This window comes from Pieris brassicae, chromosome 12, assembly GCF_905147105.1.
Source record: "Pieris brassicae chromosome 12, ilPieBrab1.1, whole genome shotgun sequence".
NCBI lineage: Eukaryota > Metazoa > Arthropoda > Insecta > Lepidoptera > Pieridae > Pieris > Pieris brassicae.
Window position 1 is genome coordinate 4,079,187 of NC_059676.1, and position 22,086 is coordinate 4,101,272.

At 33.8% G+C, this 22,086-nt stretch overlaps 2 protein-coding genes across 3 annotated transcripts in view; one reads left to right on the forward strand and one right to left on the reverse strand.

Annotated features, from left to right (window-relative positions):
• The first annotated feature begins 59 nt into the window (after window positions 1-59).
• Window positions 60-2,976, forward strand: LOC123717334 (ubiquitin-conjugating enzyme E2-17 kDa). The gene is made up of 5 exons (XM_045673264.1): window positions 60-386; window positions 881-944; window positions 1,249-1,280; window positions 1,393-1,576; window positions 1,651-2,976. Exons 1-5 carry the CDS (start codon window positions 363-365, stop codon window positions 1,788-1,790), a joined length of 444 nt encoding a protein of 147 aa, XP_045529220.1. The 5' UTR covers window positions 60-362; the 3' UTR covers window positions 1,791-2,976.
• A 1,613-nt stretch (window positions 2,977-4,589) lies between these two features.
• LOC123717131 (cadherin-23) overlaps window positions 4,590-22,086 on the reverse strand; it is a 38,278-nt gene continuing 20,781 nt past the window's right edge. The window contains exons 13-29 of one of the 2 annotated variants that reach the window (XM_045672957.1): window positions 21,666-21,821; window positions 20,938-21,117; window positions 20,505-20,639; window positions 19,345-19,529; window positions 18,755-19,014; window positions 18,074-18,237; window positions 17,164-17,331; window positions 16,684-16,841; window positions 15,227-15,408; window positions 12,566-12,795; window positions 11,829-12,002; window positions 11,130-11,410; window positions 9,860-10,097; window positions 9,243-9,428; window positions 8,663-8,998; window positions 6,443-6,638; window positions 4,590-5,613 (exon numbers count right to left, since the gene is read on the reverse strand). In XM_045672957.1, coding sequence (XP_045528913.1) covers window positions 5,288-5,613; window positions 6,443-6,638; window positions 8,663-8,998; window positions 9,243-9,428; window positions 9,860-10,097; window positions 11,130-11,410; window positions 11,829-12,002; window positions 12,566-12,795; window positions 15,227-15,408; window positions 16,684-16,841; window positions 17,164-17,331; window positions 18,074-18,237; window positions 18,755-19,014; window positions 19,345-19,529; window positions 20,505-20,639; window positions 20,938-21,117; window positions 21,666-21,821 — 3,555 coding nt within the window. In that variant the 3' untranslated portion in view covers window positions 4,590-5,287. Of the gene's footprint in view, window positions 5,614-6,442; window positions 6,639-8,662; window positions 8,999-9,242; window positions 9,429-9,859; window positions 10,098-11,129; window positions 11,411-11,828; window positions 12,003-12,565; window positions 12,796-15,226; window positions 15,409-16,683; window positions 16,842-17,163; window positions 17,332-18,073; window positions 18,238-18,754; window positions 19,015-19,344; window positions 19,530-20,504; window positions 20,640-20,937; window positions 21,118-21,665; window positions 21,822-22,086 lie in introns of those variants that run through there. The other variant, XM_045672958.1, reaches the window with a different exon arrangement.

Consider the following 22,086-nt stretch of genomic DNA (forward strand, 5'->3'; position numbering starts at 1 on the left):
ATTAAAAATATTTTTTGTTATATAAATTATTTGTCATCAATACTATCAACTTACGAACGTTCTTTGTAAATGGTCGATTTTCCTGTTTGCTGTTCTCCATTTGTCGCGAGTGTGTTAATTTTGTTAAAACTTGCGCTCTGTTCTAAAATTTATTATTTCTTAATATTAGTTAATATTATTTTTTATTTAAGTATTTGAACTTTTGTCGTATTTGTTATTATTTTTATAATATTGTATAAAACCAAATAAGTGGCACTTTTGCGTTTAGACGGGAGCCATCTTGCAATCTCTAATCAAAGGTCCTTGGCTCACAGTTTCGTTGTCTAGTAAAAAGTCGGTTTATTTCATTATAAAATAATCAAATGGCGTTAAAACGAATTAATAGGGTACGTATAATTAACGTTGTTATTAGTTTCGATATTAATGTGATGTAAAAATGGTGTGTTGTTAAAATGTAAGGAGACTTCGTAGTGAATGTTTCGTCATTGTGAATACCTATTATCGACATTTTCTTCTGGATATTTCTGTGTGTGATGATGTTTAAAAATTAATTCTCGTTTATTCTTTGACAAAATAAACGTATTCACTTATTAAGGGGTGTTGTATGGTTTCATGATGGTGACAATTAAATGCACACTGTGAATATAAAATGTCGGAATCGTAACGATTTTGAGGTTTTTTTGTCATCTAACTGTGTTAAATGAAGGTCCAATATATCAGTTTGAATTGTAGTATTTTTAATAGTTGTGTTATAAACAGGCATGAATATTTTGAGCGGATCTTAGTTGAATGGCCGTATGTTAACTGATGATGTGTTTGACGTTTCGAATCTAGGTATTGTGTTTCATATCATGTACAAAGATGGTTTTGTCTTGTGCAGGAATTACAAGACTTGGGTAGGGACCCTCCAGCACAATGCTCCGCAGGCCCACACGGAGAAGATCGTGAGTAGTTTACGTATTCTTTTCTATTCTATAATGAGTCATAGGGTCGTACTTCATATTCCGTTAAAAATAAAGATCACTTATTTTTATGTAGGTTATATTGATTTTTATTTTTTAAAAGTAATTATATTGTGACAAAGCAAATCTACCTGGTTAAACACATATAAACTTCAAAGTGTAGGCTAAGATATGTTTTCTTCTTATACTTTTAATATCAAAGACTGCAATCAGCTGAGTCATATTTGAACTATTTGCACAAAGAGGGGTTTAAGATGATGGTATTAATTACTTTTTTTTATTTCAGTATTTCACTGGCAGGCCACAATAATGGGTCCAGTAAGTATTTATCAGAAAAAGGAATAATTATTAAATTTTTATTCCTAGCTGTTTTTTTAAAGAAAATTATTGATTTATACTATAGGTACTCAATATAATTTTTCCATTCCAGGTCGACAGCCCTTATCAAGGAGGTGTCTTCTTTTTGACTATACATTTTCCAACAGACTATCCATTTAAACCACCAAAAGTTGCATTCACAACACGTATCTACCATCCTAATATAAACAGTAATGGTTCAATCTGTCTCGACATTCTGCGCTCACAGTGGTCTCCGGCACTAACCATATCTAAAGGTAAGAGTATTGACTTGCATACTTTTGCTAGGATATTTGTATGGCTGTCAATACTTAACTTTTTTTTTTTTCAGTGTTGCTCTCAATCTGTTCACTGTTATGTGATCCAAACCCTGATGATCCTTTGGTACCAGAAATCGCTAGGATCTACAAAACTGACAGAGAAAAGTACAATGAATTAGCCAGAGAGTGGACTAGGAAGTATGCCATGTGATGAGTCGATTGTGACATCAACTAAACATACAAACACATCGCCACAAAACCCTGGCTCTACCCTTTCAAACCCTTTATCCGTTTGTCTATATCCTGGTCAAAATTTTCCAATTTTGTTGTCATTTTCACATGATTGTTTCTTTGATGGTCTTCAATAATAATCATATTGAGATTTCATCTTTAGTAAATATTATTACGAACATAAAATAGTTTCTGTTCATATATTTGTCAGTACTTTTCTATAAGAGAAAAATTAAATTATTTTCCGTTGTAACATTGATGTGTAGATGTCTTTTACTCATTTAGTTAAAAAATTAAAGTTAGTTAAATTTGCATTAAAATCATTGTAATTTCTAAAGAATTTGTACTTTAACTAGAACTAAAAATCACATTGTAAACTACAATAGCCATATGTTTGGAGGTGTTGCTTTCCTGTTTTTGTTAGGTTTGTTCAATGAATTTGTAAGTGAGCTCATTAATGTTAAGAAAATAGAGCTCATGTGAGAATAGGAACAGATTGAGCTCACCCAGTCTAGACATTAATTTTTAACAGCTAAGTTAGTAATGTAGCAATTTGCAGAACAGACTGATGTTTTACGAAAGTGATAACTTTTCTTTCATCCACAATATTAAATGTGGTAGTTGACATGCTCCAATATAGTTTAAACATTACAGTATAAATTACAGTGTATCTCATAAGATAATAAGTTATGTTTAATCTAGAATTTTTTCAATATGGCGATCTTTATATTATAATTTTATCTAATATATATTGTGGTTGTAAGGACAGCTGCGTTCTGATTTCCAAGTCATCCCATCCATGAAGACCATCCTCACACCCTCGGATCAGGTTATTGCTGGCTCAACAGAATGGCATTAGTGGCATGTGTTACTTTACAGCTGCAAGAGAAAGCTTTTGTTCACTCGGTTATCAGGGAGAGAAACAGTAACATAACGCTTTTCAATTGTAATCCAATCTTAGCTTCACTAAAATTTAAGAACAATAAATTATTGTGTATGTAAATAATAATGTGAGATTTATTTAGGTGTCTCCCTGTCATGCAGCTGTAAAATACATTAAACTTTTTTAATAATATGACAATGTGGAAACTGCATTTATAAGTTAGCAATTATGGTTAGTATAGCCACCTAAATAAAATACAGAATCTGTTCCATGTGATATCTCATCAGGAGTTTCTATTTTGTCCAAATAACTTAGCTTAACTTATAGTAGTAGTAAAGTTAACACATTTGACACAAAGAGGCAGATTTCTAAAGCCTGTAATTGGCTTTATGACACCTTAATAGTCTTAAAGAATAAAAGCTGTGCCATGACTGGTTCAACCGAATATAAAGTAACTGGGGTAGGAATATAAGACGAAACGAAATGACAGCGTCTAATTAGGCTCGATCACACGAAACGCGTGCTCGTTTCTTTCGTTTAGCATTCTTTACTCCCATTCCTTTATAGTCTATACTAAATTATGAAACTGAAGCGTGGTTGAACGATCTGATCTTAGGAATTGCAGGCTCGAGACAAAAAAATATCGTTGAGTTATCAATTAACGGCTATAACAGCTACTTTATCAATGCGATTTTTTTTTATAAATGGTTCAACACTTAAAAGTTAAGGCAAAACAAACATACTATTTACTTAGTTGTATGACAAGTACATTGTTTTCGCACTAATCGTGATTATATCCAATACCACGTTTATTTATAAAAACAGTAGGTTCTAGTGATATTTTCCAAATTTAAAATACCTGTAATTACTAACCAATTTGGTATCGGGTTTAAATATGTCTGAAAGACGGGCAACAACAGTTTATGCAATTTTTACGCTGACTTGAATTTTTACGAATCTTTGCATTTTTGGTCAATAGGCGTTGGCGATCTATTTTAAATTCAGAGAAAACAACGTGAATGACGAACTGAAGGACGGTGTCCTATATATTAATAGCAACACGTTTTACGAAATTGCGAGATTCCTTTGCTTATTCTTTTTATGAACATAAATAGGTATATTTATAGATATAAACCAAAGTGATTTTAGGGTAATGAACTCTACGTCATTGGCATGAAAATGAAAGTAGGCGAACCATAAATGATTGAGATCAGTGACACGAAGCTGGATCAGCATTTTGCCTGATGCTTGACATTTTATACTTTCCCCTAGATATCCTGTGTCATGTTTGCGTGTAGCGTCGACTGGACCTAATGAAATGATTCTAGTACCTAAAAGTAAAAATAAACAATTCCTGTTATAGGCATCTTAAATAATGAGAGGTACCCTTTGTTGCCAACGTTTGTTTCAAGTGATATTTTTATTAATAATCGTTTCTAGCGGAACAAAGTAGATAACGATTATTAATTTCAATGATTACATAGTATCAGACACGACTTTTCTATTGTCACACAAAAAAATCGGTCTTACATAACGACGATATTGTGATATGTTTTTATAACGTTATGTGACTTACTTAGATTTTACCAAGTACTAATAGAGAAAATCTCTACTGTGGGAATTTATTCCATAGATGTTACATCAAATGGATGCACATTGCACAACCTAAAATTGTAAATGATTATCAATTCTCTGCATAAGCTACGAAAAGCGTTTTATCGCTTTCGCATTATTTGAGTCCAAAGGGTTCATACCTGGCAAAAGACTAAATAGTTCTTAACTGGAGGACACAAACTAGAATCATGTTTGCCCCCATCGGCTGGAAGGGTTGCGGGGTTTCACACAAAATATAGTAGTCATATTAGTACGGTAGCCTCGAAAAATAAAACGACAAAGTATTCACACTAATTTATTAGGTAAGTAGTAATTTATAATAATTACTTATATCATCCAGACACTTTAAGCCCTAATTAAAAATTATTAATAAAAACTGAAAGGCCACTTTAAACTTTACAATTGGATTTGACAAAAATATTGATTACCATTTACAAACGTTACTGCGCACCTACGCGCGCGCGCCTTAGGTTAAACTAGAAAATTTATAATTAAGGTACATTTACAAGGCACATAATTTATATAAACTTAAAACTACGCAATTTACAATTCGCACTAAAGCTAATCAAATTACGAACTCGGCTACATATGGCATATTAAGCAAACTTAGCTTATACAGTTTTGCCTTTGGGTGGTGGCGTAACATTGATATCGACTGTTTCAGCCATACAATTTTATTGCGTGTTTATGGCTGTACAGACTAATTTGCGTTAAACATCAATATCTATATTTAGATAGATTTTATTACCCTACATATTAGTGCTACTGATATTGATTAAGTTTCCAAATTGTTTTTGATCGTTGGATGACATTGACATTACTTGGAATGACAATAACTTAATTGAAAATCGTTACAGAGTAGGTCTGTTGCGATTAAATGAAATATTGCTACAAATGTATCATTAATAGGTATCAATGAGTAACAAATTTTGTATGGAATAATAATAGTACATTTTTTAAAATATATTTTATTAAGAATTTTACAATTCCGTGGTCTCCATATTCTTAGCGTTCTTCATCTGTTCCAACTGTTGATAGAAATCATAATTGCCGTCTGTTTCATTCGCTTGTTCTGGGAACGCAGCGTTAGTTATGAAAAATGGTTTATTCGGCATGTCTGTGTTAACTGCGTTCTCGTCTAAGGAATCTCTTTCCGAATGACTCAATTGATCGTCGGCTTTGTACCAGTCGTTTTCATAGGCATGGAGCCATATTGGGTTAGATCCTTTAGAGCTGTGTTTGTTTGTGTTTGGTACGCGACCGCCTGAACGGAGAGTCATGTCCGATTCGCCTGGTGTCGGTGATGCTAAGATGGGAATACATAAATTATTCATCACACGTTGAGAATGGTTTTAGATAATTTTATATGAGTTTTGACTTTAGCAGTAATTTAGAAAAAATATTCGTATACATTATGTCTCAAAAACCACTGAACTGATTTTAATGAAACTTGATACTGTACCCAAAGTATAATACCTGGTTTAAATCGGAAAGGATCATAACGAAATTTAGGCCTGTATTCCAACAGATATATCAGGTTACAATCTCTACTTGAGCATTGTCAAAAACAGTTCGACAGATTTTGAGAAATGTTTTAAATACGAATGATGTTCTAGAATACGAGCTTTAGCACACGCGCTTGAAGAAGAAGAGGTTTAATAGATAATCGTACTCAAGAATTATCCAATTTCAACAATAACATACAGGTCAAACTGATAAGACCCTTTTCGGAGTCGGTTAATAATAATCTAATTAAGTGATAAGCAAACAAAATGTTAGCATTCCAAACTTATTTATTTGAATTTTTTATTTTACTGGATCATTAAAATCGGTTAAGTAGTTTTTGAGATATAGGTATTCTCGTATTTCTGGAGGTGAAATATTATAACTTTGGAGTTTGTTGCGAAAAGCGAACCGGTTTGAGGTAGCTGCAGTCTTGAATTACCACAAAAATGTTTATAATACTATTGCGTCATTATAGTTCGTCAGTTATATTGCTTTGAAAAAATCAAAAGTATGTAATTTGTTTAATGTATGTGGATAAATGTCTTGTTTCCGCAGACTGCGACACTTGCTAAGTAAATCAATTTGAATTAAGCCAAAGCCAAAAGCGAAGGTGAATTTATAAAACTTACAATACGCAGTCGCCGTGGCAGCCTTGAGCTTCCTCATATAATCGGCTCGTTGTGAGAGACACGTCATGATTGCCAATACAAGAGCAGCGGCGAGAAGAACAGTGCTCCATACAAGCCAGTAGATCGTATTGTGGCCAGCTGATGCCGCTGTCAGGGGCTGGAAATCTGCCGGTTGGGTGTCTAGTACGTTGAAATCCTGCAATTTTTTCGTTAACTTTAGGAACCAAAATCGAGAGGTTTAATCCGAAGAACCAAAATTTAGAAAAAAAAATTAAATAGACAGTGTGCAATGTTCAAAATAGATCAATTTAAAGGGCGGCAATGCACTTGCGATCTGTCAATGTGAGTGTCCATCACTTAATATCTCGTAAGCCTCCTGCCCGTTTGGTTCCTATTACATAGAAAATGTAACAATAGCTATTGCTTATGCTTAATGAAGAAAGGGATTAATTCAAATAAGGTAATTTTAATAAATACAGTCAAATTTAGTTAAACCTAAAATCTTTACATGAACCTTCAAAACCAGAACCAAACGGACCAGATCAACCAGATAAAATGACCTTCATGATTTTGGTTAAACATTGTTCCGTGCTGTTTTGCATCTACTAATTATTGTTTTTGTTTTTTCATATAGAAAAATGTGATTTGGGAACACTTTCAAGTACAAATACCTGTGTTAGGTTTCACAGCTCTATAATAACAAACTATATTTTTTTTTAATCTTGTTATTTTTAAAACTGTTCACAAAAAATTCTTATTTTTATTTTTTTTATTAACAAACAGCTTTACCCGACTTATAACACTCGTAAGTGTGTGGGTACATGTGTCTGTACGCTTCTATAATAAACTACCAAGTGATGCGGTAAACTTGTCAAATAAATTTAAGAAAATTATAAAACAGAAGCTCTCTAGGAAGGCTTATTATAAAATATTGGATTACCTAGAAGATAAGGAAGATTGGAATTAAAAATAATTTTCTCCAGCTATTTTATTTAATTTCACTGTAATTAAGATAAGCTTTGTAAATAACTTAAGACGATCAAAAAAGAAAAAAAACTAGCCGACCGACTGTGTGCCTATGCCCTATATGTGCTGGTCGCGATTCCGAACAGGCGGTAGAGTTGACAATTCATCATCGTGATCATGTGATTCAACTGAACTTTGATTTTGAGTGAGTGTAATGTGTATGTTTTTTCTTAATTTATAACCCTCTACTCCCCTGCCATAGTGTCCAGGGATTTTTTATCTCACATTTTTTCCAACTTAAAAACAAGATACATTATATTAATTTCATTTGAATTTCAATGAAAGGCTACGCGTCGCGAAATACGCCCCGGCTGCATAGGCAATATTTTTATTTACAATATTCAGGGGCGAGCCGGGGCGCAATTCCTCGCGAGACCCGCTCTTTCGGTTTTGTTTGCCTCCTATATATTTAATAATTTTTTCGCAGAACCGTTCCAGGCACGGTCTGTGCTTTATTAACATGTCCTGTAGGCCGTCACGGTCTACAGTCATCTGCATTTGTTGCTCCAGGTCGTGCCTGGACGATGCGAATATAGGGCAGTGTAGAAGCACATGTTCCACTGTTTGTTCTTCATTACTGGCAGGCACATGTTGGGATTGTCCGTATGAATGTGTTAGCTTTAGCTGTTGTGTGTTTTAGCTGTTTTAGACATGCTAGCTCTAAGTAGCATCTAATAACTCTGTGTAAAGTGTGTTCAGATACCAATCCTTTAACTCTTTTTTTTTAATCCATAGTTATCAGTATCGTAAAAAAGAGTAACGTAGAGTGCACACGTGTACGCCTACTTATTTCCGTTTAGAAATCCATATACAACCATTTTTTTATATGCTAGGGCGGCAAACGTGGTACGCCCAAACAGGGGGCTTAGACAAGATGCCTTAACAGTAGTGTATGTAGAAAGTCGAAAAGTTTTTTTCTTTTAAAATTTGTATGAAACTTTCTCGACACAAACTGTCATTTTCATACAAATTAAGTTTTCGACTTTCTACATACACTACTGTGAAGTCATCTTCACTTAACCTCCAGTGCAGTCATCGCAGCTCATGGGTACAGATTTTAGTAGGTGGCATTGCCTTTGAGCGAGGAGGATACTCCTTCTTTAAACAATTGGAGGACATACCTCCCAGGGAGTCGGGAGTCGATTCGACAATGATGCGGACCATATTAAATATACATACTAGACAAAGACTTACTTTAAACAACTCATCCAATTGTTCAATATTCTTATCCACCAAACGAAGCACCTGCTCAACCTCCAATACCGAATGGTCCTCACCATTCACGAGATGCAGGTACAGGTCAGTCTTAGTATTATCCACTGAGCCGTCTTTATTCTCGTGTACCCTCAAATCGTCGATGTTGACGACTGACTGCGTCACGAGCGCTAAATGTTCGCGGAATATGTTCATTCGGTCTCGGACTTCTGACGGGTGCGCACGTAAAACGAAACGCACGCGTTGGTCTTCACGCAATAAATAAATGAACACGTGTGCATCGTCTGATAGGCCGTCTGTGTCGTTTGCTAATATCTGTAATTTTTGTTGTATTCTTATTTTGTAGATTTTATATCAGCGCGATTTAAATTAATATATCTAACAATACAAAAATAATTATATAGTATGATTTGAACTAGATATAAACATCTTAACCGGCAGAAGAGGATCCTTCTTTTAAGACGAAGGAAGAGCTGCACCTTCCTTACTCCACAAACTGTATAGTTATCATAAAAACTCTTAAAAATATCAACATTATATATTATTTACTATTATCTACCTTGAAGTCAAAGTACCCTTTCATACCCTTTTGAGGGTCAAAGTTAAGCGACACAGCTCCCGTATCCACATTTACTAGGAATGGTGAAACTGATAGTTTCTCCAAACCTTCGGTTAGAGTTTCCTTTACTTTACCGATGAGATAATAATTGACCTTTGCATTATCTGCTTCATCTAAATCTGTTGCCTGAAATAAATTTATGTATATATGTACTCTTGTAAGACATCGCTTCTGGTAATAAAGCTTTTTATAAATTTGACGAATATTGAAATGAACTGCAGCATATCAATCCCAAGTACTTATACTTGGGATTGATATGCTGCAGTTCAAACAAGCGCCATTGATTTCTTTATTTTACTTTTAATATCAAAGAACCAATAATGAATATAAAAAGCAGACCACCACTGTAGCAAGCCATGGCGATCATAATGAAAATTTATTCTTTTCTCTTGTTCAATTTTTAAAATAAAATTATTAAATACCATACGATAATTTTACCTTAAGTGAACCAAAGACAGTAAACGGGCTTTCACGCAAAACAATATATTTTTTTTTATATAAATAAAAACTAAATTTAATTTAATATAAGCGATAATTGAAACATTTGTGTGACTAACCTTGACATACATAAACTCAATACCAAAATCAGCCTCCGTCGTGATTCCCCCCGTGAATATTTTACTCATAAATTTTGGAGTATTATCATTTACATCATTCACATATATATGTACGGTCAACGTGCTGGTCGCGTCCGTGTGGGCGTTATATTTGGGTTCGTTCAAACAGTCCTCTGAGGCTAATACTGTGAGAGTATAGTTTGATTTTTGTTCTCTATCTAGTGGTTTTGAGGCTAACCTGAAATTACAATTTAAATTTTATATATTTTAAATAAATGATATTTCGTAGTTAAAAAGAAAGGAAAAAAAGATAAAAGCTTATTATACATAATAAATAATGTTAAGTTAAAAGTGCACGAACACAAGAATTTCCTGCGTCATGGGCAACTAGTCTCTTCCATTTGACATGAAAACTATAGTTTTGTGTACAAATATATTTGACATAATAATTTCTAAAGATGAACGGGCCTCCGACTGAGATTTTGAGTTCCTTATATGTATTTGCTTTGTGTATTATTCGGTGCGTTCGGAATTTGTTTCCAAAAAAAGTTTGCATATGGCTATTAAGTATAGTTGTTATATAAAAGTTTTGTATCATCGTACACCTTTGAAGTAGAGTAACGAAAAGGTTTCCTATATATCTTATATATCGATATCTTAAGTGTGGGACGTTGGGCACTCTCAATGTTCAGCGTTAAAAGAGAGTCGATACTTAGTGAAAAGCATGACTCCCGTACGTTAAAACGAACGTCCCGTACGTTAAAAAGAACGTCCCGTACGTTAAAAAGAACGTCCCGTACGTTAAAAAGAACGTCTCGTACGTTAAAAGAACGTCCCGTACGTTAAAAAGAACGTCCCGTACGTCTTGTTGAATCGGAATACGGGCGTCAAATCCTATTTGTGTATATTGTCACTGCGATGTGATTAGAAGTTAGTAAATAATTAAATTAAAGCTATTTTCTATAAATCAACCCTTAGATTCCCATAATATTTAAATATCGCAATGTATTTACATTAAAAAACATACTTTTAAGAGATCATCCCTTTAAATAAGTCGACACTTTTATACTTTTCAATGGAGTTATGTAAATAAGTTCGTGTCAAAACCAGTTTAAAATAATTTACTTAAATATATATAGTACTCACGTAAACTAAAGACTTTATTATAAATTGTGTACTTCGTAACCAAAACATTTTAAGAACTATGTTTCGCTATTGACTATGTATATGTATACGTAATTTAAAACATTACCACCAAAAAAAAACATACCTGTATGTACTCCTATCCAACTGGAACATGGCATCACCATCGCCTTCAACAATATAATAGCAAACTGGCAACACTGGTTCATCTCCCCTATCAATTTCATCTCTGTCAATAACTCGGGGTAATATTGTACTGTAGTTGGCAACATTTTCTGTGATATTAATGTATATGTGTTTGTATGGGAACCTTGGTTTGTAGTTATCTACGTTCTGTACGTATATGGTTAGGTCTATCTCCGAACTTAGCGGAGTTGGAAGACCTAGGTCATAGGCCTCTATTCTAAGCTGAAAAAGTAAATTTAACTCGTGATTTTCACTTTCTTTCTTTGCAAATAAACGATTTATATTTATTATATATATTAAAAAACAGTAAAAAATGTCCTAACACTAAACACATCACTCACCAATATGAAAAAAGAAAACAACTTTATAATAATAATAAAAAAGCCTCATTTATTAAATTTATGTATTTAAATAATTATATATATATATAATTATTAATATATATGTATATTTATAAGACATATACAACCAGCAATATTTTTTTAACGACTTCCTTAAGAGTAAAGTAAGTAAAGGCTCTATTTCTACCATCATTATTTTTCTGCCTCTCTTACCCACCCTCTTCTTTACACCATGATATATACAATGGCTTAATACAATTATACTAAATAATTAAAACATATTAATAATTTAAAAATACCTGATAAACTGACTGTTTATCCCTGTCAAGCGGCAGAACAGTCTTCAAGTAGCCAGTACTAGGATGTATTGAGAAGGAGGGATCTCGTCTCATGCGGTATCGTACAGCCCCGTTTGGGCCTATATCAGAATCTATGGCTTTTACTGTCACAACTGTTGTACCGATTGTTGCGTTCTGTGGAAAACTTCGATATTAAATACTAATATTACTTTTGAGAAATCTTTATAAGTGAACGTTATTGCTGAACTGCTACTCATTTACTTTTTGTTTAAACGTCAAATATCTATATGTCTATTTTGTCTTAAATAATAATTGTATTGTAATGATGACGCGCTAAACTGTTAACAATGATGACAAAACTATACTAAAAGTAGGTATTTTCCCATTTTTCATTATTGAATGGAAAGTATATGGACCAGAAATTATTGCAATGTCATATTATGCAAGCATGTAGAAATGTGCAAACATGGTTCGTCACAGGGAACGTTACCACGCCATTTTGCCAGCTCATAATGAATAAACTAAATAGTAATCTTCCTTATGAAAATGAACAGAACTTGGTAATATGAACTTTTCTAGAATATCTTTGTACCATTTATATGTTTGTGTATGGACTAATAGTTATTTAAAAAAATATCTGATATTCAAAAAAGATAATATCGTAATCAAAATCAAAATCAAAAAAGATAATAGTAGGATTATTATACGTATAATTTGAAATAACGGAAAACATTTACCTCTGGAACTTTGATAGTAATATTATTCGGTGGATGCACAAACATCGGTGCGTGGTCATTATAATCTGTGACACACAGTCTCAGTTCGCCCCTAACTGAATTCGGCGGAATGCCCAAATCCCTCGCTTCCACCAAAAGACTGTAGTTTCCAAATCTGTCTTTTAATGACTGTTTTGCGAACAAACGACCCGTATTCGCATCACCGCCGACTTGCTCGAAACGGAAGAGATCTGGATTAATAAAAAATATTGTTATGAAAAAACAGTTATCACACAATCAATATCATAAAATATAGTACATATGCCGGCTAAGAATTACCTTAGCTATATTGGCACCTCTAACCTCGTAATATGAAGTACAAATTAAAACGCACGGAAAAATACTGGAAAAATTGTTCTTACAAAGTCAAATGCCTAACTTTGGGCGTTATTTATTTGAAGATTTTTATAATAAAAAATTATGTTTATTCAATACGCAGTATAAACGATGTTCTTCTTCTTATAGAACCATCTCCTGGCGAAGGTTGGAGATCATCATGCCTAGTTTAATTCTGGTTGCTGCGCTTCTAGACACTGACCTGGTGCTTTGACCAAACCATCGCTAAGGTTATTCAACCAAAACGATAAAGTTACTTGTATCAGTTCCCTCTTATATAAAGGGAATTTAATGTATGCTAATTTGAATTGATTATTATACTTTAAAAAAATATATAGAATTTATTTAACACAAAAATAGTTTTAGAACAAATATCGCGTTTAAAATGGATCCTATTGTGTGACACAGACTGTCACACAATAGGATTTGTCATAACAATTCCTCTTATGTAAGCAATAGTACTTGATAGTCAGCAACAACCCCTTAATAGTACGTTTGCGTCCTATCAAAGGAAACGCCTGCGCCAGGTATTGTTGAAAAATTCCTTCAAGAACGCACGTTTCGTCATAAATAATGCGTAACAATTAAATTTATTTATTAACACTTCGTTACATTACAATATAAAAAAAATTTGAACATAATTAAATGATTTAATTAGGTGTTTCTTTTGATTTAATTATTTAACTGGCGGCCTTATCGCTTTCGAGCGATCTCTTCCAGGCAACCACTGTGAGTAAAAAAAAAAAGTGTACAATAACATAAGATAGGCAAGAAGTGCAAAAATACATGTAATACACAATTATTAAGACAAAACTAAACAGGAACAAGAAAACAAACTAAACTAAAAAGATGATACATTAAAAATAAAAAGTAATACACACATAAATCACGATAATTTAAGATAAGTCTCACGTCGGTTAGTAGTTAGTAAGAAAGTTAGGGATACGATGTGGACAGGTAATGTTTGTACAGAAGAAATTTAAAGGAAGATAGAGAAGGAGCTAAGCGAATAGGGACGGGAAGTGAATTCCATAGCCTAACTGCAGATACCTTAAAGGAATCGCCAAGAAAGGAGGAGTTATGAGATGAAATATGAATGCATTTTGCCAGTTACATTTTCTCTCACTGTTTTTTGGAGATATGACAGCGTGAACCAGAATAGTAAGCTTAAATGGGCAGGCGAAACAAATCCGTATACAAGAGGGATAAATATACTGCTTAATATCGCTAAACATAGAACAGCGTCTTTTCACGGGACTTTTAGACAATGTGACTGCTAGGACAACCTCCAATCCGCCAAGTCCAAGGCATTATACATCATTCATAATAAAACGTCAAAGTTGTCAGTCGACTTTTTAATTCTGTTTTTAAATCATGACATTTTTATTAAAAATTTTGTTTTATTCAGTTAACAACTGTCAATATGTAAGTAAACTAAAATCAGTGTTGCTGGTGACAGCAACTTCAAGCTGAATTGGGCATTTTTGATTAAACTGGTTGTGTTTGTATTATTAATATATGAGTGTGTGCTTTAATGTATAGGTGTGCGTGAGGCGAGCACCACATAATAATAAATATAATAATAGATTCTAGGCTAGGCAGTAGGGAAACTTCTTCAGGTCTTAAGTATGTATATTAAAGTTGAAAGTTTACACCGAAGAAACCAAGTTAATAAACGAAAAGAATTGAGGACGGAAGCAACAGTAAGAGACAAGAAAACGTTCAGACAAGAATAAATTGAAAGAAAACAATTTTTTAACCGGCTTAAAGCTATTTGTATTATTATAAACTTATAATTATTACATAATTCTAAATTTAATTTTTTCCGACGTTTCTTCAAAAGGTGTTGAATGTCAAAAGTATCACAGCTGTAGAGAAAGTTGTGTTATCTGTATTTATTTCATCGGAGTTAGTATCGACTAAAAGATGACGGGTTTTTGCAGTTTATAATAATATAAATAGCTTTAATCCAGTTAAAAAATTGTTTTCTTTCAACGTGTAAAAGCTATGTTAACCAAAGACAATACTAAGAATAAATTAATTATAAGTAACAAAGGGAGAATTCGTAATTCGCGCGCATAGGTGTCACGTTCGAAAGTTCTAATCGCACTGTTCGCTGGTCGCGCTGCCATTGGCTACAGGCTCCACCCACCGCGCCCGTGTCGTCACACATATCGGTAAAATCACCGCGGTGGTAAAGAGGAGTGGTATTATGAAACGCCACAAATGAAACGTTACTCTTTTATAGAAAAATCTAGAAAACAGAATTAATAAAAATATATTCACCATGTCCCTTTCCACCGACTAAATGGAACTGAACTCTCCCATTGGGCAAGTTGTTGTCGTCGGCATCCGTCGCCGAAACTGATACAATCGGTTCTCTATGTTTGTGAAATTCGCTTATAGTCGTACAGTCGTCTGGTAAAATGAGAACTGGAGGATTATCGTTCACGTCTTCCACCGTCACACTGAAACAGAATGTGTAACATAACTCAATTGTCCTTAAGAAAGTATTTTATTGATTTCTTGACATAATATTCATTACATTACATACAATATAGGACAATCTAACATTGAACCATAGGGAGGTCGCTGGGCATCGCAACACTTATGTTCACCTTTTTATTTGTAATAGGAGGCAAACGGGCAGGAGGCTCACCTGATGTTAAGTGATAACGCCACCCATAGACACTCACATTGCCAGAAGGCTCGCAAGTGCGTTGCCGGCGTTTCAAGAATTGGTTTTATTTTTTCATGTAATAGGAGGCAAACGGACAAGAGGCTCACCTGATGTTAAGCGATACCGCCACCCATGGACACTCACATTGCCAGAAGGCTCGCAAGTGCGTTGCCGGCCTTTCAAGAATTGGTACGTTCTTTTTAAGGACCCTAAGGTTAATAGGTTCGGAAATACTTCAGTGGGCAGCTGGTTCTACATAGTGGTGATGAGTGGCAAAAACTGCCTTAGAAATCGCTTAGTTGTGGAACGACGGACGTTGAGGTAATACGGATAACACCTAACTAAATGCTTTTAAGCTACTGAAGAGCCACGAGCAGACGACTCGGAAAAAATCAAATTAAATGCAAAAAATTGGAATTAATAACAAAATTACCACAATAATGTATTTAACAATCGTATACGCTGCGTGTGCACAAGTGTGTGTCAGTAAATTTGACATCATATGTAATTTTTATAGGAGACCTCTTTTAATACAAATTGTTTGCTATATAAACTAAAGGCTAGTATTTCTAGGATTTTAAATTATGAAAAAATAATAAATTGTATGGTAACACTTTCCTTTTGTTTTACTAAATAAAATAATCTATTTAAAAAAATGTGTGCGTGTACTAGTGTACACACGTAAGAAGTGAAAATTCTTAATGACCTTATTTTTCGAAAAATGATCTACTATATGCAACTTTACAGAAATTGGTTAAATATAGTTAAATTATATAAAGTTTAACAAAAGGCTTTTATTATAATAGACATGAATACAAATAATACAATTATTTCATTTTACCTTACTACTGAGATTATTACAGAATTTCATTAATTGTAATAGAATTATTACGATCATGTTATCGTTATTATATATTTTTGTTATTAATGGCTTTGGATCTCTTCGAATCAACCGTAGACAAGAAAAAGATGGCGTGTAACCGAAAAATGTGACGCGTAAGCGAAAAATGTTATGGTAATTTTTTTTCCAACGCCGATAACGTGTATATTATATTATACTTACACAAGTTGTTTGAATGCGTTTCTGCTTTCGCCACTGAGATAACCGAATTGGTAGTTATCCCACGCCTCAACTACGAGGTTATAGGTCGATTGTGTCTCTCTATCCAACCATTCGGACACTGTTAGGGCACCTGTTTCAGCATTAATGAGGAATTTTCCCTGAAAAATAATGAGCATAGCTAAGGTCTTAACACGTGAGTGTGACGAAGTGATCGTGGCTAAAAACGGCAAGTAACAGTCAAATTAAAAAAAAAACAATTGCCACAGAAACGACCTCCATTTAATTTAAGAAAACTTGTTATTTCAGGCATAACCACAGATTAAGAAATAAAAAAAAACAGATCTATAACCTACTTTCATCATAAAAAATATCCGGCATTAAAGAAAAACGATATTTACGTTCTCATTTTCTGTCTGCGCTAAAATTACTAAGTAATTAATCAATTTATTGAACAAATAATAAAAATAAATAGGTTTTTACCTGCGTCGATACTCGATCGAGTAAATACGTGATCTTCCCATACTCGTTGGAGTCAGCGTCGCTCGCTACGATATTCGCTATAACTGTACCGGGCTGAATATCTTCCTTCACGCGGTACTCGAATTGCTGTACCTCGAATACTGGATTATTGTCATTCTCATCCAATACCTGTCGTTCACAAATACACTTGCTTACAAACCAAATCAACAAAATTTTAAACATAAAAAGTTAAAATATTTACAAAGAAGTAATTAGAAGTAGATAATGAACATAACTACATAGACCTGCCCAAGAGATCTGATCAAGGTCTGTTTATGTATGTTTCTTAAGTATCTACATGGAAACGCCGGCAACGCACTTGCTAGTACTCTGGTATTGAGTGTTACGGCTGTAAAACTTAACATCGGGTGAACCTCTAGCTCGCTTGACCTCTGTACTATAAAAACATATATGTCGAAAATATATAGGAAATGTTCTCAGAGTCAATTGATGAATTAATAATTGAGATTATTATTATTTAATTCTTTCATAATTTTGAATCATTCGATCAATAAAAGTACGAATATTGTTACAACCAATCAAGAGCCGAGGAAATGCCTCAAGTGGGGTTGAGGCGCCATCTTGACTGTGCGTTCATGAATTGGATGTTAATACTGATTGAGTTGATCGGCCTCGGTATCTCGGCTCAATGTCCACACTTTAACCACTAAATGCGCTAATCACGATGTCCATATCGATGGAGTAACGTTGTAATCGTAAGTAACTGCGATTTTGGGTCCCAATAGTATTATAACATTTTAACCTTATTGCAAAGTCGTTGTCGTCATCAATATAATATATTACGAAAAGCGGTGGTACTATATAAACACACAAATATACAAACAATAGTTATAATAAGATATAACGTTACCTGTATAAACAAATCCACCATCGCATGTCGTGGCGGCATTCCGCTGTCAGTGGCCTTAACTGTCAAATTGATCCAAGGAAACATTTCGTGATCAATTTTGTTTGACACAACAACTTCACCAGACTTCTTGTCTATGTGCACGAGGCCTAATGATGCATTTGTACCTGTTTAAAAATTTAGAAAAACAAATATAGATGACGTATTCATATATAAATTTAACCGACTTCAAAAATTAAGGTTTGATTTGTATGTTGATTTGTTAGTATCTGAGCGTTTTCTAAGGCAGTTTTTGCCGCGCACCACCACTATGTGGAACCAGCTGCCCACTGAAGTATTTCCGAACCAATTCGACTTAAGGTCGTTCAAGAAAAGAGCGTACCAATTCTTAAAAGGCCGGCAACGCACTTGCGAGCCTTCTGGCAATGTGAGTGTCCATGGGCGGCGGTATCACTTCAACTTCGGGTGAGCCTCTTGCCCGTTTGCCTGCTATTACATATAAAAAAAAGTATGAATTTAGCCCTCGTGCTGAAATCTGTTTCAATCTAAAAACTCATATCGTCTTAACGTTTCAATTCTGGATGGGACACATGTAATGTTATTAATTTTTATTAATAAATAAATAAAGTTACTAATTTTAATCTAAATAAAAAGGCATTTATTAAAAAAATATATAATTAATACCTTCAATAATATAAATCATAGATCGATTTTTATCCAAATCGTCGGCCAATAAAGTCTCAATATGGGCGCCATTTTTCGAGTTCTCCGGTATTGACGTTTTATAGAATGGTTTCCTGAACTTTGGATTATTATCATTCTGATCCAATACAATGATTGTTAACGTCGTTGACGCGATCTGCCTCGGCCCACTTTGTATGGCCGCCATATCTTCTACTGTTAAAACTAGTTTTATAAGTTCCACTTTTTCTCTATCAAGAACTCTGAAATGAGTTAAAGATTTTATAATATTTTTCTATACAATAACAGGCCGCTCATAAAGGACAGTTATGCAGACCGGTTTCCTCACGATGTTTTACGGCACCATAAGAGTGAGTGTTCAATGCACACTTAGATAGACAGACTATTTATGAACAGCTGGGGTTCGAACCTACGACCTGAGGGATAGCTTTCTATAGTATAGCTTGCTTACTTGATGTTTTTAATGTGTGTGTATTTAATTACTGTTGTGGTTCATCTATAATAATTTGAGTTTGTCTATTGGAAATAAATGGTACAGCCATAGATTACAGAGTATAGAAGAAACATCATACCTTACAATCCGTAAAGAACCATCTACAGTATTCAAATCCCATAGAGCTAGGAAGTCATAGTCTGTGGGTAGAACTTGTACGCCATCTTCATTACGGGCATAACTGTTTGCTTTGTCTATGGAATATCTCAGTACTGGCTGGTCGTCTGGATCATAAGCCAAAGCGCGGAATATTATTGCGCCAACCTTAAATTTAAAAGTTTAAATTGATAAAAGTCCAAACCCTTCTTTTTTTAGACATCTTAAGATAAAAAATATTTAGGTCGTTAATTGGAATAAATAGATAATAATTAATGTCAAATATTTCCTAATATTCAAATATCAACAAAAAAATGTGGTACAATCTAAATAATATAATCTGCCACAAACAATGGCGTGCAAATTTGTCTTACATAATTAAAATGTAGAATTTTAGATACTGATTATATCAAATTATATATTAGCATAGTCAGTTCTTATTGAACAATAATATTTTAGTACGACTTCTGTCACTGGCACTTCAACATACCGTCTGTCAAAGGCACGTCTCACTGTTGGCCACTGTAACGGCTTAGGTATTTTTTAGCTGTGGTAGAACCATACACATAGAATAACCACTGATATTTTGATGTATATACAATCTGTATGGAATGAAATATGGAAGAAGAATACTGTAGTATTCTTGAAAGAAAACAATTTTTTAACCGGATTAAAGCTATTTGTTTTTTCCGACGTTTAGCGTGCTTTACAGCGTGCGTGGTCACGGTGACTGAAGAATAAGGTGTTGAATGTCAAAAGTATTACAGCTGTAGAGAAAGTTGTGTTATCTGTATTTATTTCCCCGGAGTTGGTATCGACTAAAATATGACGGGTTTTTGCAGAAATGACTCACAATGATTGTTTGTCTTGGGGTTTTAATTTGGATATTATTGGATCCCAGGTGTTTGATAATTTTAGGCCGTCTTCTCTATTGAAATTGGGGTGTTTTTTTATTATTTCAATGGCTTCGCGTACCAATCTAGGGAAGAATCTTTTTTCCCTCGCAAGTACTTTCAGTTGGTGAAAGCGTATGTAGTGATTAGGCCTATCTAGTGTGTGTACACAGATTGCTTTCTTAGATTGTGTAAAAGCTATGTTAACAAAAGACAATACTATGTATTATTATTGTAAATAATAAATTACCTGCATATTCTCCATGACTTGTATAGTCCCGGGTTCAAGTAAAACCGGTGCCTTGTTGTTAACATCAACTATTGTTATGTTCACGAGAACCGCAGCACTTAATTGCTGGTCACCGATACCGCCGTCCAATGCCACCTATAATGTTTTTCAAACGTAACGAAAATTTGTCGAATTTAGATATAAAGCTGCTCAAAGAAGGACAAGTTAATTTAAATAAATAATTTCAACAGAGTATAAAAAGTAATTAAGAATTCTTTTTGTTGAAAAAAAAAAAACAGTATTCTAATTACTGACAATTGATAACATTAAAAAAATTCGTCGCAAAACCAAGATACACTCAAAAAATACATTTTTACAATATGATTTTAATAATAATATTTTTATTTTTTAATTTAATTTTTAATTTAATAATTTAAATAATAAAAATACTCACCACTGTAAGCGTATATCGGGTGACTTTAGGATCAGTTTTATCTGGATCCAGACTAGACCCATTGGACACAGATATGACCCCAGTGCGTGAGTCAATGACAAATTTGTCGCTAGCCCCACGTTGTATGCGATACACTATTCGGTTATTTGGTGATGAACCGTCATTATCGCGAGCCTTTACCTGTATACCAAATTTATAAAATATGGAAAAAATGGTTTGGGATGTTAGAGCGAGCTTGCATAAACTATAATATTCCTAAAAACTAAATATAATTGCATACTTATAATTCAAAAACTATTTCGTCTCTTTCTGTCACACAGTATATGTGGTTGTAATGAAAAGAGATAGAAAAATATAATAGCTACAATGGCGCAACTGTTTGATTTTTTGTAAGGGGGTGATACGTTATGTAAGTTGAAATAAAACGTATACTTAAAAGTAGTAGTGTGATTGTTGAATAATTACGTGTTTTCCTAACAATGGTAACCATGGCAACGAACCCGTGAGTCTACGTTCTATAAGGTCTTATGTATCCATTATAATGTTTTATTAATAGTTTAACAATTAATATTGTTCTCTATTTGTCTTAGTTAATAATTTATTTATTGCTTAACTTACTCGAATTCAAATAATTGCTTACAAATTAATTACTGTAAACAACATGTATATAGGGTAGTTTTATTTTAAGATCATGAATATAAGTAATCTTTATAGAATGTCTTAAATACCTCAATAACACTAGTCCCACCGGGCATGTCTTCAGGTATGGCTCGTTTGTACATCATTTGCGTGAAGGTGGGTGCGTGATCGTTCACGTCCTGAACGTATATCGTTACCGGCGCGGTCGACGATAATGGCGGCGATCCGAAATCACGTGCACGGACCTAGACATTTTAATAAGTCAGTGGCGCTATAACCATTTATTCCGATCTGCTTCTTAGAACATTTCCGTACGCTTAATGGAAATAACTTTCGTAATTATACGCGCAGTAACAAAGTAGAGGTTAGGTTACGTTCCGTACAGCCAGTGTGACGGGTTATTGCCTAAGACACAATAGGCTAACTTTTTTATTTAGGAACTAAATTCGATATATCACTATAATACAAACATTTTAAAGTTAAGAAATGCTTTAATTTTCTATTTTACAT

Excerpts from the sequence above, each read along its gene's own strand:
- LOC123717334 (XM_045673264.1), top strand. The coding sequence starts at position 363 with ATGGCGTTAAAACGAATTAATAGG. Across the intron at positions 387-880 it reads CGTTAAAACGAATTAATAGG|GAATTACAAGACTTGGGTAG; the intron begins GTACGTATAATT and ends TGTCTTGTGCAG. Across the intron at positions 945-1,248 it reads AGGCCCACACGGAGAAGATC|TATTTCACTGGCAGGCCACA; the intron begins GTGAGTAGTTTA and ends TTTTTATTTCAG.